At 40.1% G+C, this 17,499-nt stretch overlaps 1 protein-coding gene across 45 annotated transcripts in view; it reads right to left on the minus strand.

The window, feature by feature from the left end:
* NEB (nebulin) overlaps nucleotides 1–17,499 on the minus strand; it is a 220,940-nt gene that overhangs the window by 18,788 nt on the left and 184,653 nt on the right. For 35 of the 45 annotated variants that reach the window (XM_086353282.1, XM_086353256.1, XM_086353230.1 and 32 more), the window contains exons 142-156: nucleotides 17,369–17,479; nucleotides 16,382–16,492; nucleotides 16,063–16,164; nucleotides 15,851–15,955; nucleotides 11,049–11,159; nucleotides 10,380–10,484; nucleotides 9,754–9,858; nucleotides 8,130–8,234; nucleotides 6,599–6,709; nucleotides 6,080–6,190; nucleotides 5,417–5,530; nucleotides 4,761–4,865; nucleotides 1,358–1,462; nucleotides 751–855; nucleotides 56–148 (exon numbers count right to left, since the gene is read on the minus strand). In XM_086353282.1, coding sequence (XP_086209408.1) covers nucleotides 56–148; nucleotides 751–855; nucleotides 1,358–1,462; nucleotides 4,761–4,865; nucleotides 5,417–5,530; nucleotides 6,080–6,190; nucleotides 6,599–6,709; nucleotides 8,130–8,234; nucleotides 9,754–9,858; nucleotides 10,380–10,484; nucleotides 11,049–11,159; nucleotides 15,851–15,955; nucleotides 16,063–16,164; nucleotides 16,382–16,492; nucleotides 17,369–17,479 — 1,599 coding nt within the window. The remainder of the gene's footprint in view (nucleotides 1–55; nucleotides 149–750; nucleotides 856–1,357; nucleotides 1,463–4,760; nucleotides 4,866–5,416; nucleotides 5,531–6,079; nucleotides 6,191–6,598; nucleotides 6,710–8,129; nucleotides 8,235–9,753; nucleotides 9,859–10,379; nucleotides 10,485–11,048; nucleotides 11,160–15,850; nucleotides 15,956–16,062; nucleotides 16,165–16,381; nucleotides 16,493–17,368; nucleotides 17,480–17,499) is intronic. The other 10 variants (XM_086353306.1, XM_086353298.1, XM_086353272.1 and 7 more) reach the window with 1 other exon arrangement.

The raw sequence follows: 17,499 nt of genomic DNA on the forward strand, positions 1-17,499 counted from the left end.
ATGATCAAAGGGAGGCAGAAGATACTGGAAATGAGTCCCTAGTGGGTGTCTTTACCGAGCTAATGTGGTCCTGGGTTTGCTTCACTCTCATCATCTCAGGTGTCTTTCCAATTGCTGTTCCTGGTGAGACATCCTCTTTATATAAAACCTGGGTATTCAGAATTAGGACAGTGTTACACAGAAGAAAGGACAACACAACCGTTCCTGGAGAAAGAGTAGGAAACATGGCTTCTGTGAAAACAAAAGACACTAGAGAATGTTCTTAGGCAAGTGCTGGAGTGTCTTCTGCGTCAGCCCCAGTAACTCAGACACGTAACAACACGTGTCACTTTTCAGACCTGGAGATTTCTTTTAAGATTATCATACTGTATTAATACATAATGAGAAAAAGCAGAAAATGTTGATTAAAAGACACTCCAGTGTGAAACACAAGATCCATTAAATAAATATAAAGTCAGTTATTTTGGGGAGGGATAATAAATCAGTGTCGAAAAGAAATCTGTCTTCTTGGAGCAAGACAACACGTGTTACTGCCCTTGGGATTAAAAGCTCCTTTGTTAGCAGACATGTTATTTCTAATGGTCTCTGGAGTGGTGGTTTTAGAGCAAATTATGGGGAATTTTAACAAAGAACTAGCATTAACTGGGGAGGTTAGATGTTAATTGTCTGAATCAGCGTGAGGCTAGTATATTTTTAAAGAGACTGAAATTATTAGGTTAGCATTAAATGGAAAATAAATAGTAAGTATACCGAGCTGAAATTCTTTTGATTTTCTTTTACACGCAGTATTTCTGGTGTGTCTTGAACAACTGTAATTTTTCCTTTACTGTTTTTAAGGTCATACTGGTATTGGAGCTATGAAAAAAGAGTAAACATCTTGTTAAGATTTCAACATTGTTTTGTATATTTTTAATTGTCCTATATTGTGTAAGGAAGTTAAAACCTTATATATATATATATTTTAAATGTATCTGCCACAATAATCATAGATAGCCAATGAGAAATTCAATAAGAATTTTGGAGAGAAACTAAACTTTAAAACCCTAAAAGTAGTTTTTTTTTTTTTTTTAAATATCTCTTGCCTAGAATTAACTTTGAAAAGATGTCACCACCTGGAAAAGATGGTGACAGTTCATATTTAACGACAAGAAGTCACTAACAAAGTGTGAGATGATTTGGGACTGAGCTAAAAGGTGAGCCCAGAGGAAACTGGAACACACATCTCCTGGGCAGGGGTGGGAGGTGCTGAGGGCAGCTGTAGGCTGGATACCCAAGCATGTGTGCCCAGAGGCATCCTTCTTTCCCAGCCTCAACCCATGTCCCAGTGAGCTGTGCCTTAGAATCAATAAAAACTCACAAGGCTGAAGTTCTTTTGGTTCTCCCGGACCCTCTGCATCTCTGGGGTGTCCAAAACGGTCTCATAATATGACATGCACTTCTCTGCATCTTCCTTGTACTTTTTCTGGAAACAGATTCCAAGAAATAAGGACGGTGAAGAACACAGGGATATAGGCCAATGGGACCTAAAATAGCCCTTCCTGCTCAGCAGAGGGAAAGTCTTTTTTTTTGACTATTTAAGGATGTTAGGGAGTTGTAAAGCAGAGCCCTTGGATCAGTGAGCACCAGGCCTCTTCTTTCCAGGAGAACTGAGCCCAAGATCCATTGTCATGACCCATTGTCATTTTGGTGTTGGAGAAGAACTGTGGTGTTGGAGAAGACTTGAGAGTCCCTTGGACTGTAAGATCAACCCAGTCAATCCTAAAGAAATCAATCCTGAATATTCATTCATTGGAGGGACTGATGCTGAGGCTGAAGCTCCAATACTTGTGGCTACCTGATACAAAGAGCTGACTCATTGGAAAAGACCCTGATGCTGGGAAAGATTGAAGGCAGGAGGAAGAAGAAGGGGATGACAGAGGATGAGATGGTTGAATGGCATCACCAACTCAAGGGACATGAGTTTGAGCAAGCTCTGGGTGTTTGTGAAGGACAGGGAAGCCTGGCATGCTGCAGTCCAGCATGCAAAGAGTTGGACACAACTGAGCAGCTGAACAACAAAATTGTCAATGGCTAAACTGGCCAAGTGGGCATATGAGGGAGGTGACAGCCCCTGAGGTTCCTGGCAGCAACAAAGGGATGCCTGTAGTGAACTGGATGGAGCCAGACTGTTCAACAGGCAAAATGGAGAAAAGTAGTAGAGTTGAGAGCCATCACCAAGGCCTCTTGAATGCCAGTCCTTGGTTGGTGACAAAGATATTGTCACTGACCTGTAAGCAGGTATGGTTGGGCTCCTGGCTACAGGGGTGAACCAGCAGGCAGGTCCAACAAGAACTTCCAGGATGGGGCCAGGAAAGCTATATTCCCAGGTGTTATGCAGTATAGCCCACTCAAGCAACTACTGCTTTCTAACTCAATGATTAGGAGACAAGCAAAAAACTCTAATTTGGGGCTACTCAAGTAAATTGTAGGTTCCTGATCAGTAGTGAAGATTAAAACAAATGAGGATATATATCCAGGAGTAAGAAGGACACCATACTTTTCTTTATCTCTCTGTAGGAAGAGAGAGAGTTATCCATCGGGAAGAATCAGGGTTAGATTGTATGGTTAGTGTTGACATAATCTCAATCTTGTTAAAGAAACTGATAATCAGATGTGGGTGATCAACTTTCTTTCTTCCAGATTTGCAAATTTTACATCCACATTTTAAGAGACTGATTTTTTAACTATGGGTGGTAACTCATGCCTGTGTGAATGGCCATCATCAGAAAGACAAGCGATAACAAATAAATGCTGGTGAGGGTGTGGAGAACAGTGGCCCACTGGGATTGTAAACTGGTTTTGCCTCTTTGGAAAATAGTATAGAGGATCCACAAAAAATTAAAAACACAACTACCACAGGATCCAGCAATTCCACTTCTGAGAATATATTTGAAGGATATAAAAGCACTAATTTGAAAAGATACCTGCACTTTGATGTTCATAGCATCATTATTTATAATAGTCGAGACATGGAAACAACCTAAGTGTATACCAACAAATGATGGGTGAAAAATGTTGTGGTGTGTGTGTATATATATACATAGATATATGTTTAATTGTGGCTGATTTGCATTGCTGTGTGGTAGAAATCAGTGCAACACTGTAAAGCAATTAACCCTCCAATTTAAACAAAGTTGTGCTATATATGTACAACAGAATAATATTCAGGCATAAAAACAGAAGATCCCACCATCTGTGACAAATGGGTAGATATGGAGGGCACAACACTAAGTGAAATAAGTCAGAGAAAGACAAATACTTGATCTCACAAATATGTGAGTGTATGACCTCACATATCTGTGGAATCTAAAATCAAAACAAACTCATAGAAAAACTGATCAGATTTGTGGTTGCCGGAGGTGGGAGTTGGGGGTGAAGTGGAACTGGAGAAAGGGGTCAAAAAGTGACAAACTTCCAGTTATAAAGTAGTAGGGGTGTAATGAGTACCATGATGACAACTGTAGCTAATACTGCTGCATGGTGTGGAAGTTGTGAAGAGACTAAATCCTGAGAGTTCCATCGCAAGGAAAAATTTTCTTTTTTTGTTTTTTTTACTATATGATGGATGCTAATTAAACTTATTGAGGTAATCACTTCACAAGTAATATAAACCAAACCATTACACTTAATAGCTCAGCTGGTAAAGAATCTGCTTGTAATGCAGGAGACCCCGGTTCAGTTCCTGGGTTGGGAAGATTCATTGGCAAAGGGATAAGCTACCCACTCCAGTATTCTTGAGCTTCCCTGGTCGCTCAGCTGATAAAGAATCTGCCTGCAATGTTGGAGACCTGGGTTCAATCCCTGGGTTGGGAAGATCCCCTGGGGAAGGGAACAGCTACCCATTCCACTTTTCACTTTCATGCATTGGAGAAGGAAATGGCAACCCACTCCAGTGTTATTGCCTGGAGAATCCCAGGGACAGGGGAGCCTGGTGGGCCGCCATCTATGGGGTCACACAGAGTTGGACACGACTGAAGTGACTTAGCAGCAGCAGCACCCAGTATTCTGGCCTGAAGAATTCCAGGGACTGGATAGTCCATGGGATCGCAGAGTCAGACATGACTGACTGACTTTCACAAACCATTACACTGTACACCTTAAACTTATATGGTGATACATTCAATTTTATGTTAATAAAACTGGAAAAATAAAAAAATTATGTGCATGCATGTGTGTGTTCACTCATGTCCAACTCTTTGCAGACCCATGGACTATAGTCCTCCAGGCTCCTCTGTCCATGGAATTTTCCAGGCAAGAATACTGGCTGCTAAGTCACCTCAGTCTTGTCCGACTCTGTGCGACCCCATAGACGGCAGCCCACCAGGCTCCCCCGTCCCTAGGATTCTCTAGGCAAGAACACTGGAGTGGGTTGCCATTTCCTAGAATACTGGAGTGGGTGGCCAATTCCTACTCCAGGGATAAAACCTGTGTCTTGTATTTCCTTCATTGGCAGGTGGATTCTTTACCACTGGCACCACCTGGGAAGCCCTTAAAAAATTATGAGTGGAACCATTTAAGAGTTCTTCAGTACCTTAAAATTCTCTCCATTATTTTAATTCTGATATAGGAATCTCAAGTCTAACTCAAACTTGCATCATAGATGAATCTCTTCTTTTTTACTGGGCAAAATTGTGATTTGAAAGAATCTCCTTCAGTATTAATGGAAAGACTTGTTCTTTGTAACTGGGGTCAATGTGTGATATTCTGATGAATGTCCTTACCTGGCTTGAAAGGTTCTTGACTTGCTGGGCATGAATGATCTCCGGAGTGTCAACCACAGAAGTGAAATTGGCTTTTTCCATTTCTGCTGATTGCTTATACTTAATCTACAAAAGGAACACCCAATAGTTGGATAAATGTTTACAGTGCACACATTTGTTGGCTCAGTTTGAGTATTAAGTAATCAATACTTCTTTTCTAAAAGGATTCATTATTCAAAATAAAAGCAAAAGATAAAAGGATTCATTCATTTGCTACTCAACAATTGTTTTTTCTCTTGTGTTTATAGCTTTATGTTAAGGAGTGAGATTCAGAAAGAAAGGTTGAGTCCTAGACTATCTAGTTGATTGGGGGAAGTGGGTGGTGTGAGGGCTGGTGAGAGACGTTGTGCAGGGTTTGGGAAAGGAGGAGAGGGACAATCAACAGATAGTAAGGCATTGATTCTTTTTGGAAGAGCTGGGAGAAGGACAGATGAGAGCAGCCTTGGCAAACGTCCTGGATCCTTTCATCAGAACAGATTCCGCCATGCCATTATATGCATCTGACTGTAATTGACCAACAAGTAAGATAATAGAAGGAAAAAACTGTGTTCTTACAATCACAGCTACTTTTTTGTTTTGTTTTGTTTTGTTTTTAAAGACTGACATGGAACACTCACCTGGCTGGCAATATCTGTAGCATTCCTGGCTCTCAGGAAGTCAGGAGTTTCATTGGCCATGGCATTCAGGCCTCTTCCTTTGACTTCCAGCTCCAGATCTCTCTTATATTCTTTCTATAGGAGCATGAAAAGAAATGTTAGTTAACTGTCATAGCAAGATAATAAATGTGCAGAGTGAAGATAGACCCACATAACATGCTACTTGCATTGCTAGTGTCACCTCTGCACTCCCTGGGGTGGGACAGAGTGGGGACAACAGAAGACCGCTTCAGAAAACTTATACTGATGCCAGAATCTCCTTCGGAGCAATTTCTAGCATTCTCTGCTTAGAACATTAAAGTACAAAGCATATTTTAAATCTGGTTTGGTGCATAAACAATTACACTTAGATGCCCACCACTCCAGGGTGGTGTTTTTATTTAAATGGGCACAACAAATGTATCAAGATTAAATCAAAAACTATTAGATAAAGAACAGGCATAGCCACTATGGAAACAGTTACAATATCAACTCATCAGAAATTGAGATATTTTATGTAATGATTAATAATCATGTTGAACAGAGAATCTGAAATACAAAAACTATCACTTTTTAAAAAAATGCAACTTGGCTAGGAAGAAGATACTCGGTTGATCCTGTGCATGCAGTCAGCTGGGTGCCCACCTCGTTGAGGATCTGGGTGGCATTCTTTGCTCTTAGCATATCCGGTGTGTCTTCCATTTCGCTGAGACCCTTCCCACGGATGCTTTCCTCTAGATCTTTCCTGTACTCTTTCTATAGCACAGAATACAAGCAACAATGCTCACAAGAAAGCCTGGATTGTTCCTCTGCTGAAAAGTCCCTCACCAAAATACAAAACAAAAACCTCCTAATTTCACACAGTTACAGTTTAGCCAATAAAAAATTAATAAAGGCAGGGTATAAGCTTCATCAGTTAATATCCAATATCAAATAAACTAGAAATTAATAGAATGCTAAGGTAAGCACATTTTATTAGGTACTCAATTAAAAATTAGGAGAATTAACATGGGTAATAGATTAGGTGCTAGTATGAAACACATGGGAACCCAACTTGGACCCCGGAGAGTTAGGTGGTGGTGAAAATGGTCGGAATACGTTGATGAGTGTCATTAGTGCAATTATTTGGGTGAGGAGGGAGAGGAAAGACCGAGTGGGCACTACCTCGCTGGCTATTTTGGTTGCATATTTGACATGTAATAGAGCTGGTGTGACCTCCAGGCCAGTCAGGTTTCTGCCTTTAATGGACTCTTCATAATCTTTCCTATATTCTTTCTAATGTAAGTAGGAAGGAAAGACAAGAAAGAATGTTTGTTACAACTTATTTCTCAACCCTAGGAAGAAAACAGTTACATTTTCTTTCTGTGTATGGCTTCTTGATCTTAGTTCTGCTGATAATCACACATTTGAAACATGACTGTTCTGGAAATACCCTGGGCAGAGCAAATTCCCCGAGGAGACTTAGAGGCTGAGAACCTTCGGTGGCCTCTCATTTGCCTATCTACCACTCCCATGGGGGCTGGCCCTCTGAAAGGGGAAGGACGGAGATACCCCCAAGACTCTCAATATGTTGTCCTCTCTCTTGATGACACTTTCCTGAAGGCAATAAAATTCTACTTCTGAATCAGAAGTGACTCAGGGGAAGAAAATAAAAAACCACTCAGAGGAAGGGGATCTTGAGGGCACCAAATGCAAATTTGCCCTTTCTCATAATCACAACTATTATTCTAAATCACCTAACAAATAAGGTGGATAATGAAGCCCAGAGAGGTTATCAGGCTTTGTTCACTGTTAGGAGGAAGGGCCACCAACTCCCCCATCTCTCAAATCTGTGGATGAGGCTGTATGACTGGGAGGCTTAGAATAGACATTGGGACTCAATTTTTGTCATTTTTAAATTCTGATAGAATTTGACATCTACAGAAAAGTTGTAAGAATAGTACAAGGAGCTCCCACAGATGCTTTCCCCAGGTTTACCAACTGTTTTAAACAGTTTAAAATTTTCTGTTATCTGGCATTCTACACACCAGAAAGCTCCCCAAACTACTACTTATATTAAAAGCCATTTATCTTTATGGTTGGAGATATGCTCATGGAGGTGAGGCAGAAGAAATCCAAAATAAGCCTGTTTCCCAATGAAGACAGACTTTCTCAGTTTCAAAATAAGATTCATTCTTCTCCACTATTGATTAAAATTTTTTTTAATTTTATTTTAGATGCCTCTGCTTACATTTCTAAAATAGGAAATATGACATACTGACTTTTTTGATATTTTGATAAAAACCCTGATTAAAAGAAAAAAAAATCTTCCTTTCTTGGACTGGAGGCTTCCTATTAAGAGAACAATTCAAAGCCAACAGTGGGTCTGCATAGAGGGAACTGATTCAAAGAAAAAATTACATTACATTCAAAATAATTTGTTTCAGTATTAGGAACAGTTTGCTATCTCCTAATTCTGTGAAAAGGGTAGTTGAGATAAACATATATGGTAAATGTTTATTATTCAGAAAAATTTTTTATATAAATAATGGAACCACAGGATTTGAGATATGGAAAAGATTTTGGTAATCATATGTTGAAGAATCCCATCATCCACACCTTTGGGATAACAACAGGCTCAACACTTTTGCGGGTAGAGGTTGTTTGCGTTAGCTCGATGGTATACTTGCTGTGTTGGGGTTTGTGCAGGACTTACCCCACTCTGCATCTGCTGAGACTCCTTGGCAGTGATGTACGTTGGTGTTTCAAAATCTAGCATAGGCTTCCCTCGTTCCTTTTCGTACTTTTCTTTGTATTTCACCTAGTGATAAAACCCTTATGAGACATCTCTGGCCAATTCTGAGACAGAGACCAGTTTAACAGTAGCATTTTTAATTGGTACTTTGTGTCCAATTGGGTGGCATCTCATTGCCACGCAAAACAGTTTCCTGTCATGTTTCAGAAAGTTACTTTTTATTTTGGCCTGGCAGGGTAACACCAAAACTGTCTGCAAGGCATGGTCAGGATTTGTGTTCAATTCAAGGAGACAAAAGGATCACTGCAGAAGAATCAGCCAAGACAAGCATTGAGACAAGAAATTCATGGGAAAACTGTCCACAGGGAAGGTTTGCCGAGATTTGATGTATATAGATGTGAATATTTTAGCCGGAGCATCAGCCAATATTTCTAATAAAAATCCCCAATCTTCCCTTCGTAAGAACTTTTATCAGGGACCTGGGGCCTTAATAGATAATGCATACAACTTTATTTACATATCAACTGAGGTAATAACTGGTCACATTCAATGCTGCCAATATAGATTGGTATGAAAATGAAAACCAGTTGACTAGTCATTGACTGAATTTCTAACAAACCTGACATTCTCAAAAAGACCCCAAGGCTATTTTACAAATACAAACTCCTCATCCTCATCACAGGGGCTCAGAAATGGGAGGAGCCTATAGATATTCCTAATTTACACAGGAGACCCTGAAAGACAAAAGCCTGGGTCACACAGCATCTTCATAGCAAGGCCAATCTCAGCTCTCTTGCTTATGACAACACATTAACATAGAGATCCAGGAACACGGGCTGCTTTACAGATGATGGGAGGCATCTTTAGTAATTCAGCCTTCTTGTTAATGCCCAATGGGGATGGGAATAGCTGAATTTGTGAAACAGAAGGTCATGTGGCAGCGAATACCTTCCCTGAGTTCTTTTCCTGGGAGAATCTTACTTGTATAAATTTTGCAATTTCTTCCACACCCAGAGACTACTTCAGTGGTGACCTGATCATATCACTCCTCTGCCCCAAATCCTCTAAAGGCTCCCCATCCTTCTTGGTAATATTTTCTTTTCTTTTTTTAAAACAAATATATTTATTGATTTATCTGGCTGTGTCAGGTCTTAACTGTGGCATGTGGGATCTTTAGTTGCAACATGTGGGACCTAGATCCCCGACCAGGAATCAAACCCAGGCCCCCTGCATTGGGAGCATGGCGTCTTAGCCACTGAACCACCAGGGAAGTCCCACTAATATTTTCTAAGGGATCTGTCTCCCTGGTGATATAATCTTCATGCTTCCAGTCCCTGTGAGTAACCTGAGTAACACATACTGCATGCCTACTGCACTATTTCTCCAGTGTATGTAGACATTGTTACCATTCGTAACATGAACATTTGTTTCAACATGTTGCCAAATTCCAGGCCCCTGATATCTTTGGAAATTTTCAGGAGCACTTGTTGCTACAAGTGTAACTACTGTCCTCTAGGGGAATCCATGAAAACTTTGGACATGGTAGGTGAATGTGCAGGAAAAAAGACAGTCTTGGTCAACTTACGATACTCTGTAATTCTGTGGCCTCTTTTAGATGAAGCTGCTCCAGATTGTCAGGTATGGTGTGGTAGTGACCTTTACTCTTCTCATAGTTCTTCTTGTACTGGTACTGAGGGGAAGGAGGCAAAAAGAGGCACATTGATGGCAAAGCTGCTCCGCATTCCTATTTTTCTCTTTAGGTTGGATATTTACATAGCAGCAGCATCAAGACCAAATGAAAATTAGCGAACACCACATAGGGGATTAAAAAAACATTTTAAAGGATAAAGATACATGTTCAGTATTGTCAGTTAATAAATACAAGCATGTAAAGTAGGCTTTTAAGAGTGAAAAGTTAAAAGTGAAAGAAACTATTCCAAGTGTTAAGTCTATGTTTTTACGAGGAGGAAAGGGAGTGGTTAATTGGGAGAAAAAGAAGTTAAAATATTCCCCAAACAGAAGCAATTTTATAATCTGAGAGGTGTGGCAGTCAGGGGAGCACTGGTAGATTAATATTGTCATTTGGAAGAATGCACTCAGAGGACAGACATGCTTTCAGTAGCAGAGAAGGAGATGCATGTGACCTCAGAGAAGGAATTTAGCTGTAAAGGGGTGAAACAAGCTGTTTTTGGAGCAAATGATTGAGCTTACAGAACTGGCAAGGTGGCTTGTATTCAAGACATGGTTCATTATTAGCGATTCCTTCATGTCAGTCACAGGTTTGTGAAGTTTCTTCAAATCAGCCTTATACTTAACCTGTGCCACAGTAAGGGGAAAAAGGAAATCATATAAATAGGAAATGGAAAACTGTACTAATGAAACCATAATAAGTTAACTCATCCTGAAACAAATGCTGGAAATGGTAATAAAAAAAACCATAACTCATTTACAGTAGCCAAAAACGGGAAATTCAAGTATCCATTGACAGATGAAGGGACAAACACGGTGTGATACATAAAGTGGAATACTGTTTAACCATAGATGGAATGAAGTTCTGACATATGCTTCGCAGCACGGATGAACCTTGAAAACATTGAGCTAAATGAAATAAGCCAGACCAAAAAAGGACGAAAATTACATGATTCTACTTACATGAAATCTCTAATAGGCAAACGTATAGGGACAGAAAGTAGATGAGAGCTTTCCAGGGATTGGTGAGAGAGAGAAATGGAGAGTTATTGCTTAATAGTTATAGAGTTTGTGTTTTGAGGTGATGAAAAGCTTTGGAATTAATAGTGGTAGTTGGACAACATTGTGAATGCAATTAATAGCACTGAATTACATACTTAAAAATACTTAAAATGGCAAATTCACACATACCTCACTTGCAAGAGTATTAGCATCTTTCATGACTTTGTAGAGCTGGCTATCTTTTGGATTGTATTTTGGTGTCTTGCCCTTCTCTTTGTTGAAATTTTCTCGGTATTGAACCTAATAGCAAATGCAAAAATCCAAATTATTCCTGAATGTCAGTTTATTTGAAGGCTGAGGAACAGGGGAAATGTAAATGCAAAAGAACATATGTTACACAAAAAGTGATCATATAATTTATTATCCAAATTAGGCCACTTTTAAGAGTAAAAGGGAGCATTATTAATAATTATGCAGGGACAACAGGCAATTAAGTATAAGAACAAATGACATAGTATTTGTTTTGCTCATTTTTATATTATCCAGAGGTATGAAAGATTCACTTCCTTTTGATGCAGGACAAAAATGCATGGGAAAAGGCTTCTGGCTAAATTCAGAGACATGATCTAATATATTTGATTTGAAGCATTTTAGTCCTCCTAACTAGCAAAACCAAAAGCATTTTAGGTCTATTTCCAGGAGTTCAAAGAGGCTTTATAAATGATCAAGATAAGTGAGAAGTAAGGAATCTGTTGAATTTAGGAGAATTTATTATTTTGTACTTTAGCTTTATCATTTTAATTTTTTTTAATTGGAAAAATATTGGCATAACTTTTGAGTAAAAACAGAATTTGGGGGTATTTGATATAATTTCAGGTTAGATGGAGAAAGAGAAAAATAAGATTAAATATATTTTACTTGCAGGATATATAAAAGAATATGTAAAGGATTAAATAACTTCAATTTAAAAAAGAAGTGCAATGCCGGGCACTAATAGTTGCTTAATAAATGTGATTTGATTAATGAAAGAGACAGTCATAAGGCCTAAGCAAAATAGCTAAAGATGAGATTTACTTATAGGAATATTCAACAGAATAAACTGAAAGTGACAGAAACACTTCCTTACTGAAAGACAGACTGATTCCTTTGACACTAGGATTAACACCAGAAATAGAACCCTGCTAGTTATTTATTCTGGGCGTCCCTAGTGGCTCAGATGGTAAAGAATCCGCCTGCAATGCGGGAGACCTGGATTCAGTTCCTGGGTTGGGAAGATTCCCTGGAGGAGGAAATGGCAACCCACTCCAGTATTCTTGCCTGGAGAATCCCCATGGACAGAGGAGCCTGGCGGGCTACAGGCCATGGGGTTGCAAAGAGTTGGACACAACAGAGTGACTAAGCATAGCACAGTTACTTATTCTAGGAAGAAAGAAAAATGAGCTCTTTCTAGATGTTAGCCAGCTAACAGGGCAATATTTGATGCTCTGGGACACCTAGAGTTTCTGTTGTTGGTAAAATGAAAGACTTGCTCATTCAAAGTTAGCACACCAGGATCTGGTTGCCCAGATATTTCGCACTGTAGACACTTAAAATCAGTCCCCTCATGCTTCATCACTTTACTTCCCCACAACTTTCCACATCCAGCAGAACAGGCACAACAGGAGGCCACTCAAGTGCTAAGAACAATGAAGTCTGCCACATTAAAGGAAAAGCATTCACAGTGCTAAGACTCATTTATTTTGAATAAATCTCCAGTGAAAACGCACAGACAAAATAAGCATGCAGAGCAGTACAGCAGGATGCGGGCGCACTGAGTCAGACACGCAATGGAGGAAGCAGAAACAACAGAACAGAAAAACAACATAAAGAAATGCTACAATGGCTCTTCTCTGAAAGGAAATGCACTCCCCAAATAAAATGAAAAGCCTGCTAAGGAATGTCAGAGGTGGTAAGCAGGTGTCTGGACCAAGAGAAAACGTCCTAAAGATGCAGAAACCCTAAGAATAGGGCTGATCCCAAGAGCTGAGAAACAGAAAAGCAAAGTCAGGTAGATGTGCAGAGGCAAGACTGGGGAAGAAAAATTGCAAAGGCCCATCTCTGATGGGAATAAAATCCATTTCTTTAGAAGAATGCTAAAAACCCTCTATCTTTTAGAAAATAACTCACGTCTGAAAAAAGTACTTGAAGAGCAGCTTTCTGCTGGCCTTTCAGTTCCTTTTTCTTCTGTTAATTTTAAGCAGATTTAAATTTCTAACTTTTTAATTAAAAAGTTATTCCTCCTCTTTCCACAAGAAGGCCCCAAGCAAATGCAGTCGAGCATAACTACTGCCAGGAATATGAGCCACCATGTCCAATCTTCCTTTTTGACTGAATCTTCTTAAGTACCACTCTATTTTGCATGATAAAGACACATATCAGACTCAGGACTTCAAGAATTCTTAGAAAGGTGTGGGATTAGGTGGGAAGTACAGTAAACCCTACCACTCTATTTTGCATGATAAGGACACATATCAGACTTAGGACTTCAAGAATTCTTAGAAAGGTGTGGGATTAGGTGGGAAGTACAGTAAACCCAAGTAAAGTGTACATCTTCCCTGGTGGCTCAGATGGTAAAGCATCTACCTACAATGTGGGAGACCTGGGTTTGATCCCTGGGTTGGGAAGATCCTCTGGAGAAGGAAATGGCAACCCACTCCAGTATTCTTGCCTGGAAAATCCCATGGATGGAGAAGCGTGGTAGGCTACAGTCCATGGGGTCGCAAAGAGTCGGCTGAGCAACAACTTTACTTTCACTTTCACAGTAAACCCACATTCATGCGGGATGTGGAATAGAAAAGCCTTCTTTCTCTTATTTACCAGGGAAACCTGAGATGCAACTGCGCAGTGCCATGTTGCAAATGGCAACATCAGTGTCCATAATCCTAGCGGGCTCAGAGAGTGTGGGAAGGAAGTTTTCAATCGATTTTTTCAAAGTTCAATTGAATACAAAGATCTAACATCCAGTTCTACTTCTTTGCAGAGACTTGAACAGGATAATAATATTGACGCTTCTAAAGACTGAAGAGCAGGTTCAAGAATTAGAACATTTCTTGCTATTGAGACTATAAGACATAGGGTGAAAGCTACAACTGAAAACATTTTGAGCAGTTTATACTGTTGATTTGGAGTATGTCTGAACTGCAAGACCATAGTAAATAACCAGTCTTAAATGTATTAAATGCCAACGACAGTCATCAGCGGAGACTCTTTCTCTGGTTGGAGATAAGATGCCCAGTCTATTTTTACTTCATCCTTTGATCAGTGTCAGCAGCCTAAAGAAGTTAGTAGACCATCTCAAAACTACTCTACCCTTCCTACTCTGGAGGTATGTTCCAGGGGGAATGTTTCGTGCAGGAAAAGATGGGTGTGTGCAAAAGTATATCCCCTGACAAATTTCCACAGCATTCTACACATTCCAACACAAGACCAACAGAGTGCAACTTGGTCAGTCCCCTGACCAAGGCTAAGAAGGTAGACAAGAGAAAGAGGAAGACAGAGATATGGGCTTGCTGGTGCTGGTCTTACATCACTGATGAGCACATTAGTTTTCTTAAGCTGCCTCATCATAGGGGTGTCATAAGATGCGGCGCCGTGCCCGTGCCCTCTCCTTTGGCCTTTGATGTATTCCACCTAGAGTGCCAGCAAGACAGCAAAGTCAGAATGGGCGGGGCCCACACAGATGGGCTCTTCTGGACCAGTGGCCACACCAGGAAGCTGTCAATCCTGAGGAAGCCTTTCCCAGGAAGTAATCCCAAGAAGGGGAGCTCATAATACCACCTGGTCAGGTGTCATTCTCCGCATCACAGGATTCACCTGAGGTTAGAAATACAGGCCTCACTATTTTCAAAACCAGCAAAGTCTTCAAGGTTTCAACTTGTTTTTAGCTTGCTAATAATATGAACTTGATTTAAAAACACATTAAAAGTGTTTTAAATCGAAAAGTTCTTGTTACATTTTACTATTCTTAGAGATTCCACTACTTTTTGTGGGTGATTTCATATCTTTGTTTCAAGTATTTATACCATTCCATTAATTTGTAATAAAAATACTGCATTGGCATTTAAAAATAAAAACTTAAAAAAATCATATTTGCTTATCGTTAGACATCTGAACTTTTTGTCTTCATAATTCCCATTTCTTGTCACCTGACGTTACTACTTGTATCTTCTAAAAGATTGGAATTCCATGTTTGGCATTGCTGAAAGGCATATGTACAACCACCAAAGGTATCCTAAACCTATTTCTTCAAACAAAGACTTGAGAAAACAGTAAAGAAGAAGAAGAAGATAAATAAATATTAAAGAAAAAAAAGAGGAAGGCAGGATCTCAGAATTGGAGGAGAAATAAGATGCTTGAGCTTGTCTTTCTGGAGTAAAACTTGCTCTCTAAAAGATCTGGTGGTTGATCATGGAGTCTCTGATCTAATGTCTAAAAACTTGTCATAACTCAGGAGTATTCTACATAATTAGCCTAACAAGGGAAATTAGGTAACGGGGCAATCAAGTTTGGGCACATTTCTGAGTCCATCTTCTCACTAATATGAAATCTGCTAGCATTAGGCATTCCCCCTCAGCTCCCGGTGCATACCTCAATCAGACACAACCCCAAATTGTAACTATTTATCTGTAGACATAGAGTCTGAGGACATCAATGAGACACAACCCCAAATTGTAACTATTTATCTGTAGACATAGAGTCTGAGGACGTTTATTCCCCTCATTCCTAGCCCAAGCTTTCAATGTATGTTTGTTAAATAAAAAAGTTAAAGTGACTGCATCTGATAGAAATTTTCAAAGCTTTTCATGATATAATTTTCAAAGCCCTGAGTGCTATCAAAGACCCCGTATCTCTTTGATCACTAATATTGCACTTTCATTCTGGGTATCACTTCTTCCTGCAGAGTTTCTAAACATCTCCTTACATTAGAGTGACTGCTTGCCCATGTGTGTTACCTGGCTGCTCAGCTTGGCTGCCTTCTTGGCCATTTCAATGTCGGGGCGACCAAGCATGCTAAGTCCGTGGCTGCCTTCCTTGCGGTGCTTGGCTCTGTACTCCACCTGAATCGAAGAAAAACAAAACGGACAACGTGTTCCAGGTGGCCGGGGCCTTGTACTACTTACTCACGGTGCATGGTGGTCTGGTAACATTTTTACCACCCACCTACCTCGCTGGCTTGTTTGGCAGCCTGCGTGGCCTTCTTGATGTCTGGCCGATCGGCCACTGTGGTGTAATGCAGGTTTTCTTTCGCATCTTTTTTGTAAGCGACCTTCATTTGGAGAAAGAAAACATTTGCTCATTTGAGAAACAGACTTTCTTTCTGAAAGGAACCTTTCTGATTAAAACCAAATCAATCCCACCACCATATATTTTAAACCACTAGATAATAGAAATTAGGGTGGCCACTCTCTGGGCCCAGCCCACCACGCACCAGTGTGGGACCCCCTGGTGCGGGTGGGCCCCAGAGAGTGAGAAGAGGGACTCACGTTACTCTGCTTCTTGGCCACGTCCATGGCGTGTTTCACATCTGGGGGCTCCAGCATGATGGAGTAGTTGGATTTGCCTTTCTCCTTGACAAACTTCTTCTTGTAATTTGTCTGAAAAGAGCCAGAATTTCTTAGGTGGGGAGGGGAAGCCAGGAACAGAATTGTTTTACTTGAAGAACTGTGAGAAGATCAAGGAAAATCCATGGTTCCCATTTTGGTGTCATTTTGGAACTGGGGTGTCTTGTCTGTATTCTAGTTCTTCTCTGTCATTTCTGTCCTGGAGCCTAACATTGGGCCACACACCAATCTTTAAAGAATGATGACAAGCAAAGCAAACTCTTTCATTCATCTTTTTAAAATAAAGGGAACCTTACATGGCTCATAAATACAAATTATTAAATATATGATTTATTGTAAATACACGATAAAATAATAAATACATGATCATTAAAGCATTATCCATAAGGATGTAGTGGGCAGAGATGTGGGAGATATGAAGACGTGATTTTGATTCTCTAAAATTGTTCAGCAGTTTAAGGAGAAGAGAGATGATGAGAAAGACAGATTTTCACTATCAAAGCTTCCTCCCTTTATTACCACTAGGGTAGTGATATCTTTAGTGCCAGAGAAGACATCCTATGGTAAAACCCATATCTGCCACAGTTGCCAAAACTGGAAAGTCACTAGATATTGAGTCTTTATTATTACTATTTTTGGTTGCATCGTGTGGCATGCAGGATCTTAGTTCCCCGACCAGGGATCGAACTCTGCATTGGGAGCACGGAGTCTTAGCCACTGGACCACCAGGAAGTTCCTATTGAACTGTCTTTTAAGCCAGTGTTCAAAGTCCACATATAGGTACTGGCTGGAAGAGAAAGTGACGTAAAAGAAAGTCTGTGTGAGCAAAAACATAACTTTCAGTCTTTTGCTGGATGCTAAAGTAAAGTGGCATTGCTGTGGCCAAGAGTCCTGGGGCTGGTCACTTACATCACTGACGTTCTTGGTCACTTCTTTGACATGAATAGTGTCCCGGGTCTCTGGCAGCGTCGTGTACGAACCCTGCGCCAAGTGCTTCTTCACATACGACTTGTACTTGTTCTGGGAGAGCACAGAGAGCT

The sequence above is a fragment of the Bos grunniens genome, chromosome 2 (assembly GCF_055505025.1).
Source record: "Bos grunniens cultivar Pamir isolate PY7600 chromosome 2, Bosgru_T2T1.0, whole genome shotgun sequence".
NCBI classification, from domain to species: domain Eukaryota; kingdom Metazoa; phylum Chordata; class Mammalia; order Artiodactyla; family Bovidae; genus Bos; species Bos grunniens.